This window comes from Poromitra crassiceps (assembly GCF_964638095.1).
Source record: "Poromitra crassiceps genome assembly, chromosome: 17".
NCBI classification, from domain to species: domain Eukaryota; kingdom Metazoa; phylum Chordata; class Actinopteri; order Beryciformes; family Melamphaidae; genus Poromitra; species Poromitra crassiceps.
Genome location: NC_139635.1, coordinates 38,445,751 through 38,462,934, shown reverse-complemented (window position 1 = coordinate 38,462,934; position 17,184 = coordinate 38,445,751). Strand labels below are relative to the sequence as shown.

At 48.1% G+C, this 17,184-nt stretch overlaps 1 protein-coding gene across 1 annotated transcript in view; it reads right to left on the bottom strand.

The window, feature by feature from the left end:
• The window catches only part of astn1 (astrotactin 1), a gene marked incomplete at both ends in the record, with an annotated part of 525,801 nt that extends 511,909 nt beyond the window's left edge, over positions 1–13,892 (bottom strand). The window contains one exon of the mRNA XM_083653323.1: positions 13,586–13,892. Coding sequence (XP_083509449.1) covers positions 13,586–13,892 — 307 coding nt within the window. The remainder of the gene's footprint in view (positions 1–13,585) is intronic.
• Positions 13,893–17,184: the final 3,292 nt, after the last annotated feature.

Below are 17,184 nucleotides of genomic sequence, written 5' to 3'. Positions count from 1 at the left end.
TTCCCTGACACTAACGAGTTGCTGCGTTCCCTGACACTAACGAGTTGCTGCGTTCCCTGACACTAACGAGTGGCTGCGTTCCCTGACACTAACGAGTGGCTGCGTTCCCTGACACTAACGAGTGGCTGCGTTCCCTGACACTAACGAGTTGCTGCGTTCCCTGACACTAACGAGTTGCTGCGGCCCTACAGCTGAAATTTCAAAATTGCTTCTTAGATGCTTCACAGAGAAGCAATTTGACAAGAAAAATTTTAAGTGTCTGTAAAAAAAAAGGTAGCAAAAGATATTTAATTTGAATTCAGCTCTTCAAGAGTAAAGTCAACCTCCACCCCCTCACCCCATCTCACACACAAACACACACACACACACTAGTGCTGCACGACTTGGGGGAAAGGTGCGATTAGCAATTAGGGTGGACAATATTGCGATTTGCGATTGTGATATAATAAACAAATGGTATCTAGGGATGTGCCGGCATGAGTTTTTGACGGTATGATAACCTTGGACAAAATTTCGTGAGTTACGATACGATAGTATTGCGATATTGCGATATGATAGTATTGAATATTATATTATATATTGAATATTGCGATATTTCGATATATTGTCTAACTCCTTTTCCTACCTTTTCCTTGACCTCACCGGAAGTAAAACATGCAGTGTTTTTTGTTTTGTTTTGTTTTTGCCCCACACGTAGGCTACATTATTAAGCTTCTCTGGACTCAATACGCCACTGCAGGCGCGGACTGCAACATCGGGCGCTTCGGGCAGATGCCCGGTGGCCTGGCCTGGCATGGCCTGCAATTTTTTTTTTTTTTTTTAATATCGATACTTGGCGTCCAAATATCGATACAATATCGTCAGGCAAAATATCGCGATACTATGGTGTATCGATTTTCCCCCCCACCCCTATCGTGAACCCATATCTTCTGGACATTGCCTTGATAAAAAACAATGTAGCTAAAAGTAATAAGTGCGACAGTGTCAGTGCAGACAGCGCACAACTTGAATCTCCAGCAATAGGCTACGCACCTTAACTCATTCACCGCCAATGACGTCTTTGACGTGTTATCAGCAATGGCCTTCCCCGCCAAGGACGTGTTTGACGTGTTTTTGTTTTTATTGGTGCAGCGCCTGCAGCAAACACTTGCCCAGCCTGTCACACAGACACAGGTCCCTGCCTTCAAAGGGTAGCCGACAGCACGCGATCAAACACATACCGCAGCTGTTGTTTTGAAATCTAGCAAGAGGAAAAGCAGAGAACGGGTAACGCTTCCTTGTGCAGACAGGAGAAACGCAATTGAAACGCCCTCGGCACGAGCTGGAGTCGCCTTCCTCTGTGCCAGCCAGGAGAAAACGGGAGAAAGTAATCAAGAGATGTGTTTGATCATCGGAGGAATGAGGAAATGATCGATCAGTTTGCGAGGGCGGTGAGGACGTGTTGAATAGCCGAGGGGAAAACGGGAACGATCAAATAGCAGAGTTGATAGGGAGACGGGTGTACCAGAACTAGGGATGGGCATTTCTAGCAAAAACACTATTCGAAATTCGCTGGCCAAATTCGAATTTAATTCGAATTTCGAAAATAAAAATAAAAATGTAAAAAAAATTAAAAATGTTTTTTTTTTTTTTTTTTTTTTAAAGAACATGTTACATGACATTGACATTTTCGAAAATAAAAAACAGTTTTGACAATCATGAGTGGTTCATTAAATATTTAGTAGGCTCAGGTCTGAGTGCCAAAGGGGTGCCAAAGTCACCCCCTCTCCCTCTTCATGGGATTTCATCCACCATTCATTTTTCCATAAACCTTGCTTAAAATGCTTATAAAAATTGTTTTACTTGCTCAAACCAAGCGATTTGACTATACTTAGAATCAGGGGAGACAATGCAACATTTCACTAAAAAAAAAATTTTTTTTTTTTTTTTTTTTTTTTTTTCCGAATTTCGAATTTCAATAATAAAAGTCGACCTTGATAATAACAACGATTATTCGAAAATTCGAAATTCGATGCCCATCCCTAACCAGAACAAATCAAAAATAAACACAGGAACAGCTAGGCAGCAGCGGGCAGAAGGCACTCACAGCAGCCCGCTGTCCTTCTCAAGAGCTCTTCAGTTATGAAATCGCTGGGCTGCGTGCCCTCCAGTGTTGCTCCTGGCCAATCCCAGCGCCACAGGGCGTGGTTATTGCTTATCCTATGTTGGGTTAGAAATCTAAAAGGGGGATCGTGTGTGTGTGTGTGTGTGTGTGTGTGTGTGTGTGTGTGTGTGTGTGTGTGTGTGTGTGTGTGTCTGTCTGTCTGTCTGTCTGTCTGTCTGTCTGTCTGTCTGTCTGTCTGCACACTCACACCGAGTAAACTGTATTGTTGAATGTAAAAAAAAAGCACTTCATGTGTGTATATATATATATATATATATATTTTTTTTTTTTTTTGTCATTTGTGTCCTAACGAATAATATTTACATGTCTGATGTCAATACAGTTCAAAATAAAAGAATTGAGAGTGAGTTATGCCTGAGATTGTGCCCTTTTACAAAAATGCTTTTTTCTCCCTTTTCTCTTCCCAGACAGGCTTTTTTGATGAACATGGGGTGTATAAAAAGGGTTATAAGTAGAGTACAGAACATGCTAAAAGCTAACTTTCTTTTTGGGGGTGAAAGTAGAGACTTAGATCTTCATTTCGAGGTATTGGACATCACTGTAGTCCTAGTACAGAATTTACTGTGGGTCTTGAAAGATGACCAAACATTATGGAAATACTTGGCCTGTGCCAAAAATGCCAGTCAGATATTGGCAGTGAATGAGTTAATCTCTCCCACTCTACACCTGGCACCTGCGGCAGCTCTCCTGCACTCGTTCTCGGCTCCCATGTGGCTTTATTTGTGGTAAGCATTTTGATTCATCTCCTCCTCATCATACGAGCGTCGGGCAACAAGCGCGAGCCATTGATTGATTGATTGATTCGGCCGACGTAGGTAAAAAACTTTTTTACCTCCGCTAAATTGACAGCTTACGTCGGGTCTCTTTCGCTTTTGACGGCGGCAGGCACGCTTTTGTTAGCCTGGTAAACCAGCCCGTCACGTGAACTCACATTTAATTTGGTTCTGCATGACGGTCTGGCCCCAAAGCCAGTTTAGCAGAAGCGGAAGAGCCAATCAGCGACTGTGCTGTGATTGACAGCGCAAGTTGGCCAATCAGGAACACCACTAGCACTGCACTAACAAAACAATAATGGCCGCCTCCTTGCCTGATCGTCTCGAGGAGTAATGTCAGCGTTTGTCTAGTGTAAACAGCCATAAAGTGCAGATATTGCAGAAATAGACTGAATAACAACAATTAATAGGTTTTTATTAATAGGTCACACAATATTAGGCTATTTTATATAAGGAATTTATTTATCTGGCATATTTTCAGCCGGCCACTTGAGCCGGTGACCTTTTAATTTGCCGGTCCACGGCAACAAATACCGGCTAAAAGCCGGCAATTGCCGGCTAACAGAATCCCTGCATACACTATACACTATATTAATCTGGAGGCTTCCAAATATTTTCATTTTAAAGTCATAACCTGCAAGCCTCTGGTATTTCATAATTGCCACACACATAGTGTAGCCAGTAACTTCCTAAAATAGATGTAAGGACTATCTTCTTGTCAAAAACCTTCAGCTGGTACAGCTAAAAAATACAGAATAATTATTGGGATAATTAGTGGGATTCATTCTCATCTTCTCACATCACAACTTTGCGTACATGGAGCCAGTTTTCAAAAAAGCTATAGGCTTGCCTCTTTTTCTTTCTCTTTTTGCAGAACACCAAACAAGAGGCACTTGAGCGTCTTAGCCCTTTCAAATGTTCCTAATTAATATGCAGATTTGTGCAGCACGGTGCTAACAACACATCTCCTCTGTATGGGTAACCTGTGGGGGAAGTATGAACTTTGTCTCATGTTTTGTTCTTGATGTGTTCACAAGAAAGAGTCCACAAACAGACAGATGCTACCATGATGACATCATGTCCTGCATGTCCATGTACCATGGTGGAGGGGCAACATGCAGAGAGGAACCATGCACAACATTAACTATAACCAGAGATATTTAATACACTGTAGCGATTGCTCATTACGGAGTCCGCCAGTAGTATGAAGTGTTGTGCTGACCTAGCAAGCTAACTTGAGCTAAAGACCGTGAGTTCCCAAAAGAGAAACAACACCACACATATAAACACAAAAGTGCCCCTTGTTAGCTCAATCTAGTTGTAACTAAGATATCTGCAGATTTTTTTTTCCAACCACAGATTTAGCTATCTGCAAACTTCACATGTAGCTTTAGCTAACCGCTACCTGCTATCGTTAGCTCCCGTTGCCAAATCTCATGAGCGTGTGTTACTGAGACAGAGATACGTCTCCAACATGATTTGTCTGTCTGAAAAATGCCAGAATGTTCAGAAGATATGTGGCTTGATTAGGCTACATTAAACTGAGACCACTGACGCTTTTAAAGCAACGGACAGTAGCAGGCTGGTAGCAGGTAGCACTGCCAAGGTGACCTTAGGGATCTCAGGGCATCACGGCCAGAGGGAGGGGCAACGGAGGCCATGGCCTCCGAGTAATTCCCACCCTGGATCACGTTCACTTCTCCCACTTCTCTCACTCCAATAGACTCAGGACCTGCCGCTAGTCTCCTAAAGGGGCGGGGCAGTGGTGAAACCCACGTGACAGATACAGGAATTGGACCGGAGGTGAGGCGTCTCTGTAATAGACAGTCTCTGCTATAACCTATAAGGCAGACTCAGACAGCCATAGAGCAGGCTCGTGTGCAAAGATACACAACAGCAGCAGCAATACTGTAACAAATGACTAAAAGAGCCTTATGTAGCACAAACCCAGTTCATGAAGCATCCCATAATTATGCTGATGAAATGCTGCTTTTAATTGCTGCATTCTTATCAATAGCGCCATATCATTTGAATGTAAATAATTGCTCTTGCTTGCTGACAACACACACACACAACAAGTCAATGCTCTGCTTAGTAGTAATTCCATGCCGACACTCGGCATTTCACTCAGGAGGCTTTGTTTAAAAAGGAAAATGAGAAATCAAGGCAAAAAACAACAACAACAACAACAACAAAGAAACAAATGCCTGCAGCTGCTCCGGTGTTTGCTATGGTGGAGGGATGCTACTTGCATCAGAAATGCGGAATAGTGTTGAACTCCCCCGTGTGAACTTTCATTAAAAGTTTTCTCTCCCCGCTCGGCAACGCTCGCTAAAAGAACTGTCAGGCACAAATTCAAGCTCATTATTATGCGCCGGCAGTCGTAAGTAAGATGTTTAACTTTTGCTGTCTTCTCTCTTTGTGCATTTCCCTCCACTCCAAAACGAATTAACTGCGAGGTGTTTAGCCCCAGACACACCGGGAGGTGTTTAGCCCCAGACACACCGGGAGGTCTTTAGCCCCAGACACACCAGGAGGTGTTTAGCCCCAGACACACCGGGAGGTCTTTAGCCCCAGACACACCAGGAGGTGTTTAGCCCCAGACACACCAGGAGGTGTTTAGCCCCAGACACACCGGAAGGTCTTTAGCCCCAGACACACCAGGAGGTGTTTAGCCCCAGACACACCAGGAGGTGTTTAGCCCCAGACACACCGGAAGGTCTTTAGCCCCAGACACACCGGGAGGTCTTTAGCCCCAGACACACCGGGAGGTCTTTAGCCCCAGACACACCGGGAGGTCTTTAGCCCCAGACACACCGGGAGGTCTTTAGCCCCAGACACACCGGGAGGTGTTTAGCCCCAGACACACCGGGAGGCGTTTAGCCCCAGACACACCGGGAGGCGTTTAGCCCCAGACACACCGGGAGGCGTTTAGCCCCAGACACACCAGGAGGTGTTTAGCCCCAGACACACCGGGAGGTGTTTAGCCCCAGACACACCGGGAGGCGTTTAGCCCCAGACACACCGGGAGGTGTTTAGCTCCAGACACACCGGGAGGCGTTTAGCCCCAGACACACCGGGAGGCGTTTAGCCCCAGACACACCGGGAGGCGTTTAGCCCCAGACACACCAGGAGGTGTTTAGCCCCAGACACACCGGGAGGTGTTTAGCCCCAGACACACCGGGAGGCGTTTAGCCCCAGACACACCGGGAGGCGTTTAGCCCCAGACACACCGGGAGGTCTTTAGCCCCAGACACACCGGGAGGTCTTTAGCCCCAGACACACCGGGAGGTGTTTAGCCCCAGACACACCGGGAGGCGTTTAGCCCCAGACACACCGGGAGGCGTTTAGCCCCAGACACACCGGGAGGTGTTTAGCCCCAGACACACCGGGAGGTCTTTAGCCCCAGACACACCGGGAGGTCTTTAGCCCCAGACACACCGGGAGGTCTTTAGCCCCAGACACACCGGAAGGTCTTTAGCCCCAGACACACCGGGAGGTCTTTAGCCCCAGACACACCGGGAGGTGTTTAGCCCCAGACACACCGGGAGGCGTTTAGCCCCAGACACACCGGGAGGCGTTTAGCTCCAGACACACCAGGAGGTGTTTAGCCCCAGACACACCGGGAGGTGTTTAGCCCCAGACACACCGGGAGGTCTTTAGCCCCAGACACACCGGGAGGCGTTTAGCCCCAGACACACCGGGAGGCGTTTAGCCCCAGACACACCGGGAGGCGTTTAGCCCCAGACACACCGGGAGGCGTTTAGCCCCAGACACACCGGGAGGTCTTTAGCCCCAGACACACCGGGAGGCGTTTAGCCCCAGACACACCGGGAGGCGTTTAGCCCCAGACACACCGGGAGGCGTTTAGCCCCAGACACACCGGGAGGTGTTTAGCCCCAGACACACCGGGAGGTGTTTAGCCCCAGACACACCGGGAGGTGTTTAGCCCCAGACACACCGGGAGGTCTTTAGCCCCAGACACACCAGGAGGTGTTTAGCCCCAGACACACCGGGAGGTCTTTAGCCCCAGACACACCGGGAGGTGTTTAGCCCCAGACACACCGGGAGGCCTTTAGCCCCAGACACACCAGGAGGTGTTTAGCCCCAGACACACCGGGAGGTCTTTAGCCCCAGACACACCAGGAGGTGTTTAGCCCCAGACACACCATGAGGTGTTTAGCTCCAGACACACCAGGAGGTGTTTAGCTCCAGACACACCGGGAGGTGTTTAGCCCCAGACACACCGGGAGGCCTTTAGCCCCAGACACACCAGGAGGTGTTTAGCCCCAGACACACCAGGAGGTGTTTAGCCCCAGACACACCAGGAGGTGTTTAGCCCCAGACACACCATGAGGTGTTTAGCCCCAGACACACCGGGAGGCCTTTAGCCCCAGACACACCGGGAGGTGTTTAGCCCCAGACACACCAGGAGGTGTTTAGCCCCAGACACACCAGGAGGTGTTTAGCCCCAGACACACCAGGAGGTGTTTAGCCCCAGACACACCAGGAGGTGTTTAGCCCCAGACACACCGGGAGGCCTTTAGCTCCAGACACACCGGGAGGTGTTTAGCCCCAGACACACCGGGAGGTGTTTAGCTCCAGACACACCGGGAGGTCTTTAGCCCCAGACACACCAGGAGGTGTTTAGCCCCAGACACACCAGGAGGTGTTTAGCCCCAGACACACCGGGAGGTGTTTAGCTCCAGACACACCAGGAGGTGTTTAGCCCCAGACACACCGGGAGATGTTTAGCCCCAGACACACTGGGAGGTGTTTAGCTCCAGACACACCAGGAGGTGTTTAGCTCCAGACACACCGGGAGGTGTTTAGCTCCAGACACACCGGGAGGTGTTTAGCCCCAGACACACCAGGAGGTGTTTAGCCCCAGACACACCGGGAGGCCTTTAGCTCCAGACACACCGGGAGGTGTTTAGCCCCAGACACACCGGGAGGTGTTTAGCTCCAGACACACCGGGAGGTGTTTAGCCCCAGACACACCAGGAGGTGTTTAGCCCCAGACACACCGGGAGGTGTTTAGCCCCAGACACACCGGGAGGTGTTTAGCTCCAGACACACCAGGAGGTGTTTAGCTCCAGACACACCGGGAGGTGTTTAGCTCCAGACACACCGGGAGGTGTTTAGCCCCAGACACACCAGGAGGTGTTTAGCTCCAGACACACCAGGAGGTGTTTAGCTCCAGACACACCGGGAGGTGTTTAGCCCCAGACACACCAGGAGGTGTTTAGCTCCAGACACACCGGGAGGTCTTTAGCCCCAGACACACCGGGAGGTGTTTAGCTCCAGACACACCGGGAGGTGTTTAGCTCCAGACACACCGGGAGGTCTTTAGCTCCAGACACACCGGGAGGTGTTTAGCCCCAGACACACCGGGAGAACTAGGAAGAAGTGGTGGCAACGGAGGCCGACTGTTTGCGTCGTCGCCTCACGCCGTCTGTGTCGGAGCCAAAAAGTGGCACTTGAACATAAGGATGTTAGTGATTAATAGACAATCGATTAATCGATCCTTAAAGTCGAAGTGAACCGGAACGGAATGCACCAGCGCGAGCGTCGGACACTGAAAACGAATTGAGAGGCGGACCATATACGTGTCGATGATTTGATTTGACAATTCTGGGGACTGGCTTTGGCATTGGCCAATCCTGGCGTGTTCCACCCCCAAATCGAGTGGGATTCAGCCTGTTGTCATGATACGCGAGTGGGATCCGCAGAGTACCAGGCACCCACCGGCTTCGTGCGGAGCGAGCGGACAATCCGATCCATAGGTGCTGCCCGCCCGCCTGGAATCTCCGAGAGACGACCCCTGACAGCCAGGGAGGCTGTCAGGCTCGGAGGCGCGCGCCATTATCGTTATAAATGTAAATAATATTCCTGGAATGCGTGTTTTAACGAGCCAGTTACATTTCTTTGCATTCTTAGACATTACCGTTTGATTTAGTTTGCATAATTGCTCAAGTTAGTAGTTAGTTTATGGGCTAGAAACTCTGCCAGATGACAGGCACTAGGCGCCATTTTCCCCTTCATTTGGAAGAGAAAATGATCCTGAAATGAAGATTTGATTGACAGCTGCATGTCGTGAAATGATTGGTTGAAATGGGGTAGAAATTTGATAGTACTAGGTGACGTCAGCAAACTGTAAATTACTGTTATCAATGAAATCTTGAAAAACTAACTTTTGATGTGAAAAAGTGTGAAAAACTAAAGAAATTAGCTTGTTGTGATTTGTTTTGCATACATTATTAAATAGGTGCACTGAATACCCAGGTATTTGAACTAAAAGAAAAGAAAAGTCATTTTTGGGTTCAGCTCGACTTTAAGAATTTGATCGATCAAACTATATGTTAACCGATTAATCGACAATGTACCGTAGTTTATGTACTATTTTCTCTCTCTTTTTTTTCTTTGCTGAAATGATTTAAGACCACAAGGGCAAAATTTCACTGCTCATATTATACAGTACATGTAGAGGAAGAAGAAAGCCAAGTTAGCAGGCAGAAAGTCCAGGGTGGGACAATTACACCCAAAAAGACAACAGTAATCATTGTAAACATTGTAATACAATGTTGAAATAAGTCACGTCCACAAGCACAATGACAGCTAATGCAGGACGTTTAGTTGGTTGATCGACTTGTTGGGTCGGCCTAAAGACAGGTGTAAAACCCTGCCTTTTGTATTTTCTATTCTGTATGTCAAAAGCAGTTTTTTTAATATAATGATTAATCGATTAATTGATCGTTAACATGACCAATTAATCAATTAAGGACATTTACAGTATAAAGTTTTGCATCCCTACTTGAACACACCTCAAAGCCTACAGCTGATGGTCAATGAGCATGTGTGTTGTGCGCCTGCGTGCGTGAGGCCTAGGACTGTGGACATACAAACCAGATACAAACAAAGCAGGCTTTGCCTACCATTCTCACACCACTCTCTCGCTCTCCACTTCTACGCTTTCATAATAGCTGCTTCTATTTGAGAATATGTCTGATCAAAAGAGACAAATGGCGCGGGTGTTGTCAGCCCCTGCCTGGTCTTTTGCCTGTAGAAGAAGAAAGGAAGTGGCGGAGGGCGGAGGCAAAACATTCAGGAGAAAGCGCACTAAATGGGTGATAACACACAGCGACAGGCTCAAGGGGCTTTCCCGAAGGCCACGTCGTCGTGGAAATATGTGTGTATTGAAATGAGATGAGGTCGAAAAGTGAGAAGAAAGATTTGTGCGATGCGATGCGATGCCCGGTCTTCTCACTGCTTCGCTTAACCCGCTGAGCAGCCAATCAGAGGGATTTCTCTCACTGACAGCCGGACGCGCCGATTCAACGTGTCAGCCTGGCGACGAGGCTGGCTAGTGCCGACAGTGCGGGACACACCGCAAAGACTCGGGCATTCGGGCGACAGATGCATACAGACATCGCGGAAGGCCGAAAATCGCATTTCGTCACCATTATTTCAGGGGTAGCCATCACAAATCATCCATATATCTGTTCATGATAATGCATTAAGTAATGTAGAGTCCCCAACTTTTTCTCCCATATTGCAAAGTAGAACTGAAGTAATTACATTCTGACACAAAGCTCTGAAGCTGTTCTGCTGGCTCAACGAGGAATACAACTTCCATTTCCCAAACAATCCATTTCACGGGCTGTGCAGCAGGGCTGTGCAGCCGTGCACAGGTGCTAGAAAAAAAGATTCATGTAACAATTCTTATCATTTGCATGAGGGAGGACCATCTCACTCACACATCTCAAAATAAAAGTGTTCCAGCCACTTTTGTGGGCATAGTTGTGGATTTGGCTGTTCTAGGATGTTCTTGAGTAGAAGAGGAAATGAGTTTATGAGTTGACGATTCAGTCTGAATCGCTGAGTTTACACACAAGAGTCCAACATTTCGTACTGTATGCGTTTTTTTAATCCGTCATCCGGAAAAAAATCATCACGCACAGAAAATCTTGAACACCGAGTCCGATTCGTTTTATTATTATGTCCGTCGTATTATTCGCAATACGAAACAAATAGGCCTTATATTAGTCCTCTCCTGTATACTGGACACAGGGCTCCATCAATGCTCACATTCATCTCAGGGGAGAGGGAAAAAGAGGTGAACGAGCCGCTCAGACGGGACTCCAGCCGAGCGAGACTCGGCCAGTTGTTCCTCCGCGGCTTATTTTCGACTTGCATGTGTGACAAACTGCAAGCTTTGTGTTTGCTTCACTGACGGTGAAACATTTCCACACTGAGGAGGACATGCTGGTGTGTGTGTGGTGTGGTGGCTGCCCATCTGTCTCGCTGCTTTGGGGTGCGCGCACGTCACGTGGAAAAAAGGGGGGGAGCCGACCGGCACACAGAATCGGATATGTAGACTGACCGCAAAACAAATAACGTTAACGTTACAGATCCTCACCAACAACGTGTGTGTTGAATTTAACTAGCTGGCAGAAAACTGACTGAATTACTGGCTGATATAACGTTAGATTCGCGTGGGCTTTTGAACCTAGAGAGAGTTTAGGATAATGGCTAGAGAAACGCAGCTGCTGTATCTAGTATGGAGCGACTCCAACTTTCACTTTGGAAACAGGTGAGTTAAATTCACACCGGTCACGGCCGATCAGCTGAAAATCGGCCATTTCCAGTCACCTGCCGATCAATCGGTGCATCTCTAATCAAAATCAACAAAATATTTGGGACTTTTCAATGCAATGGTTTTAATAGGATAAAAGCTTGGTAAGTGTATCATTCAACATAATTTAAATTCACTCGTCTGTTGGAACAAATCTCATCACTTTCAATCTGCCATTTACACAAACACAAGATCATTTGTTAAAATGTAAGAAGCCATTTCAAGTCAAAATACAAGTAAAAGTAAATTCCAAAGTAACCAGAACCAAAGTTAAGTCAAGTATTAAGTCTTCCCTTCATGCATCAAGTCAAGTCTCAAGCAATTCGACAACTTTGAGTCCCCACGTCTCATAAGTAATATAGGCTATAGATGGTGAGAGCAGATATAACACCCTGCATGGTCGTGGTTTTTCAGAGGGGAACTGGTTCTCAATTCTTGTGTTAAGCTCAGCTCAATAGTGCAATTTCCAGATGAAAAGGTTACGAGTGGTCTATTCAGGAGAAAGTCTGCGAAACATCTGTGCCATCCAGGCCACTGTTTGGAAGCTAGTTTATAAGAGCTTTCTTTCTTTCTTTCTCTTTTGGTGATACAAGTAATCAACAGGTGAACACTTTTAAATAATAGCCTAGCACTTCCAGCCACCCACTGCACACAAAAACACATCGGAAACGCCACATGGAAAAAGACATTAAAAAGAAGAAAGTGAAAGATACACAAGCAAAACACAAGCTTACATCAACTAACATGAAATAAACAAATGTCCTATTAAGTGACCAGCAAACAGAGTGGACAGAGTGAGCCATCTTTTGAAGGAGAAGGTGCCCCGCTATTCTGAAGCCACACAGCAACAGGAGGCAGACAGCTACTCCCAGCAGCAGCAGACGTTCAGCACCATGGACAGCGGCCAGCAAACCTCTACTATGCAAAGTTGCAAACTTTCCCTCTTGCAGCCAAACACATGGGCCAGTGACTGTGTCCACTGGCTGCTCTGAACGTGCCTAAACTTCATTTGACATAGCCAAACTTGACACTGTGAAATGCCATTTCAATCAATCACAAACAAATAGGGCAGGGAGGGACGCTGTGAGGTGGGCTGGGCGCACAGGCAATTTACTGTGTGATAGAGTGAAAGTTGTCATGTTTTATAGCAGTTAGCATCAACTCTAGGCTCAACTCTAGGCTACCTGTTAACTAGCCCGGTGGTTCTCAAAGTGGGGTCCTGGGACTCCCATGGGGTCCTTGAGGGGGTTTCACGGGGTCCCCAGCAAAAAGGGGGGTAATTTATTTTCGCTATAACTCCATCCATAAGTAACATAATAGCCTATTATATGATCTGGTCATGGGTTTCATACACTTTCTGTAATAAAGCATCTAAATGCAAAAATCATATCATCTGGGGGGGGGGGCTGGGACACAGTCTTATCAAATGGGGGTCTGTGTGTCAGTTTAAGGGCCCTTGATGTCAGTTTAAGGGCCCTTGATGTGGAAAAGTTTGAGAACCACTGAACTAGTTGAAAGGCTATCCCACATGTGCAGCCTAACCACGTGTGTACAGTACATTAGCCCTCGTGTGTTGGGGATGAACTATAGGGTACAGCCTTAACATCGGTTCAACTCGCAAATGAATTGACCGCTGGCTAACTCGGGGGGGGGGGGGGGGGGGGCTACGAGTGTTGCTAGCACTGTGATGCTATGCGGCCTGTGATTGCAATAAGATGCTGTGCTAACTGACGGCATAGCACCCTATGCTGTTATCAATAACAGACGCTATAGCTAATTGTCGCACATTGGCTGCTTTGGCAAAAACACGGCAGCTAATTTCAGTGGGTAATCGCTCCGGTGTCAGATATGTGACGTTGTAAACAGTGTGTATTTAGCCAGGCCTGCCTGACGTTATGCTAGGAGACAGATGCTCAGGTGTGATGATGATAAGGAGAGGGGAGGCGCTTTATTAAGCCACATCAAGTAGCCGCTTAAACGAGCCGCTCTCAGTCTCAAACCCCCAAAACTCACCTAGGACGAAGAAGGGCAGCTCGGTGTTCTCCAGGTCGTCCACCACCACGATCTCCCCGGGGAAGTCATTGCGCACGGAGAACAGCAGCTTGGGCTCGGAGGCCGACGGGCTGTGCATGATGCTCAGGTCGTTCTCGCGGAGGAACGGCAGCGCGGACACGGTCACGCTCTTCATCTTGCACTCGGTGTCCTGGCTCGGGTCGTCCATGTCGCGGACACACGCGGTGTGCGAGGCCAGGAGGACGCACCCGAGCAGCGGCAGCAGTAGCGCTGATATCGGCCCCATGTTGATGATGCAGCTCGCCATCTCCGTCGCTTGGTTTCCTCTCGTTGGTTCTTCCCCACCTCTCTCTCTCTCCCTCTCTTCAGTCTCTCTCAAGGCAGCGGAGTGAGCGGGGGGTGGGAGGGAGGGAGGGACCGGTGTCGGCACTAGCTCAGTCTCCGGGATCTCACAGTGTGGGAAACAAACGCCTCTTGTTGTTTCTCTCAAATCACCCTATGAGCTATCTGCTATCACATGGTCAATTTTGGGGTGGGATAGTACGCCCCCCCCCCCCCCCCCCCTCAGCATCCGATATTAATAGAGCCTACAAAATGAAGCAGTAACAAAGAATAAAAAAGAACAAAACATATAGTAGGCTACAACGCCAGGAGTTACAACGTTTGTCACAAATACAAAATGAAAAGGTGCAGTAAAAATTATATTATGTTAAATTGGGAGCCGCCTAATGTGTTTTTCTTTTTACAGTATATCAAGTTTTTCATATTTTCCTCCCCCAATAGCCTACTTGGCCAATTCCCCTGTTGTCCGTCGTTGCTCCACCCCCTCTGCCGATCTGGGGAGAGCCATAGACTAGCACATACTTCCTCCGACACATGTGCAGTCGCCAGCCGCTTCTTTTCACCTGACAGCGAGGGGTTTCACCAGCAGGACGTAGCGCGTGCAAGGATCACGCTATTCCCCCCAGTTCCTCTCTCCCCCCGAACAGACCGACCTACTGTAGACTAGTGCAGCGCCCAGGACTCATCCCCCACCAGCTTCCACCCGCAGACACGGCCAATTGTGTCTGTAGGAACGTCTGATGAAGCTGGAAGTAGACTCTACCACTACAGGAATTGAACCCGGGTGTCGGTGGTAGGCGACTGCTTTAAAGTACAAAAAGAGGCGTTAGTTTTTAACACCTTACATTTATGGATATAAAACTTGGCCAGCCACAATGCCCGCTACTCAAAATGACTGTGGACCAGGGGTGTAGTGTGTGTGTGTGTGTGTGTGTGTGTGTGTGTGTGTGTGTGTGTGTGTGTGTGTGTGTGTGTGTGTGTGTGTGTGTGTGTGTGTGTGTGTGTGTGGAGGGGGGGAGGTGGGGGCAGCCCCCTTGCTCGATCACATCCATTTTCGAACTCGGTCTTCATTTTGATGTCAAAAGTTTCGTGACTGCATCCTGTATGGTTTTGACGCTATGGTGTTCACAAAATCTGTCCACTCCACAGACAGACAGACAACCTGTCAAAGTACTCAAAACAGCTTCTGTGGTAGTTCCTGCTACAAGTATCTCCAGGACCATATTTTGCCATGATAACACACACAGACTCACAAGACCAGCCTGCTGTTGCAGCTGGTAAAAACATAATTCTAATTCTCACCTATAATTTGTCAAACCAAACAATGAATCGTTCCGGCAAAGTACAAAAGCATCATAGAGTCCAATACAAAGCGACAGATGCCGAGTTGCCACATAGGCTACGCAGAGTGTGTTCACTTCACAATGGAAGGGATGTGATTCTGTGCAGATACAGCACAGGGAGCCACTGTGCCACAGCAGCGTGTTTAAAAGCTGTAAAAGATCAATCCGTTGACCTCGTTACTGTAATTGTCCGATAAACTCTCCAAACGGCCGGTTAATGGCCAAGCCTGGATTCCACACAGCACGCAGGACACAATGCCCTGGGGGGCCCTATCTCCAAAAAGCACCAAGCAGCCTAGATACAGTTGTAATTGACTTGTAAATGTGCCCACTCATTTGCATACCATCTAGTTGTAGGTGACATGGGGCATTTTTTTTATAGTTTGCTGAACCTCTCTGATGGGCCGGCCACTTGACTGGGCGGATATAGGTTAATGTAACCTCTCTGATGGGCTGGCCACTTGACTGGGCGGATATAGGTTAGTTTAACCTCTCTGATGGGCTGGCCACTTGACTGGGCGGATATAGGTTAATGTAACCTCTCTGATGGGCTGGCCACTTGACTGGGCGGATATAGGTTAGTTTAACCTCTCTGATGGGCCGGCCACTTGACTGGGCGGATATAGGTTAATGTAACCTCTCTGATGGGCCGGCCACTTGACTGGGCGGATATAGGTTAATGTAACCTCTCTGATGGGCTGGCCACTTGACTGGGCGGATATAGGTTAATTTAACCTCTCTGATGGGCCGGCCACTTGACTGGGCGGATATAGGTTAATTTAACCTCTCTGATGGGCCGGCCTCTTGACTGGGCGGATATAGGTTAATTTAACCTCTCTGATGGGCTGGCCACTTGACTGGGCGGATATAGGTTAATTTAACCTCTCTGATGGGCTGGCCACTTGACTGGGCGGATATAGGTTAGTTTAACCTCTCTGATGGGCTGGCCACTTGACTGGGCGGATATAGGTTAATTTAACCTCTCTGATGGGCCGGCCACTTGACTGGGCGGATATAGGTTAATTTAACCTCTCTGATGGGCCGGCCACTTGACTGGGCGGATATAGGTTAGTTTAACCTCTCTGATGGGCTGGCCACTTGACTGGGCGGATATAGGTTAGTTTAACCTCTCTGATGGGCTGGCCACTTGACTGGGCGGATATAGGTTAGTTTAACCTCTCTGATGGGCCGGCCACTTGACTGGGCGGATATAGGTTAATGTAACCTCTCTGATGGGCCGGCCACTTGACTGGGCGGATATAGGTTAATGTAACCTCTCTGATGGGCTGGCCACTTGACTGGGCGGATATAGGTTAATTTAACCTCTCTGATGGGCTGGCCACTTGACTGGGCAGATATAGGTTAATTGATATGGCAGATGCTCAACTGTAAAACTGTAAAAATTCAACAGCAAATGACTGGCACTCTTTCATCTTTAATCATTAACACATAGGCTCGATGTGTTTGCACAATTTCATTTTACAATTGCTACTCTGTACAGTAGATGGTAAATGGACTGCATTTACAGTATATAGCGCCTTTATCCAAAGCGCTTTACAATGTGCCCACATTCACCCATTCACACACCGAGGGCGGCCAGCTGCCACGCAGGGTGCTGGCACAGCCATCGGGAGCAATTTGGGGTTCAGTATCTTGTCCCAGGAGGACACCTCGACATGCGGACTGGAGGAGCTGGGGATTGGACCACCAACCTTCTGATTAGTGGACGACCCGCTCTACCTCCTGAGCCACAACCGCCCCCAATAGAAATAGTACAGTAATGTAGCCTACACATGTCCGGAGCGGCTGTGGTTCAGGAGGTAGAGTGTGTCGTCCACCAACCAGAAGGTTGGTGGTTCGATCCCCGGCTCCTCCAGTCCGCATGTCGAAGTGTCCTTGGGCAAGACACTGAAC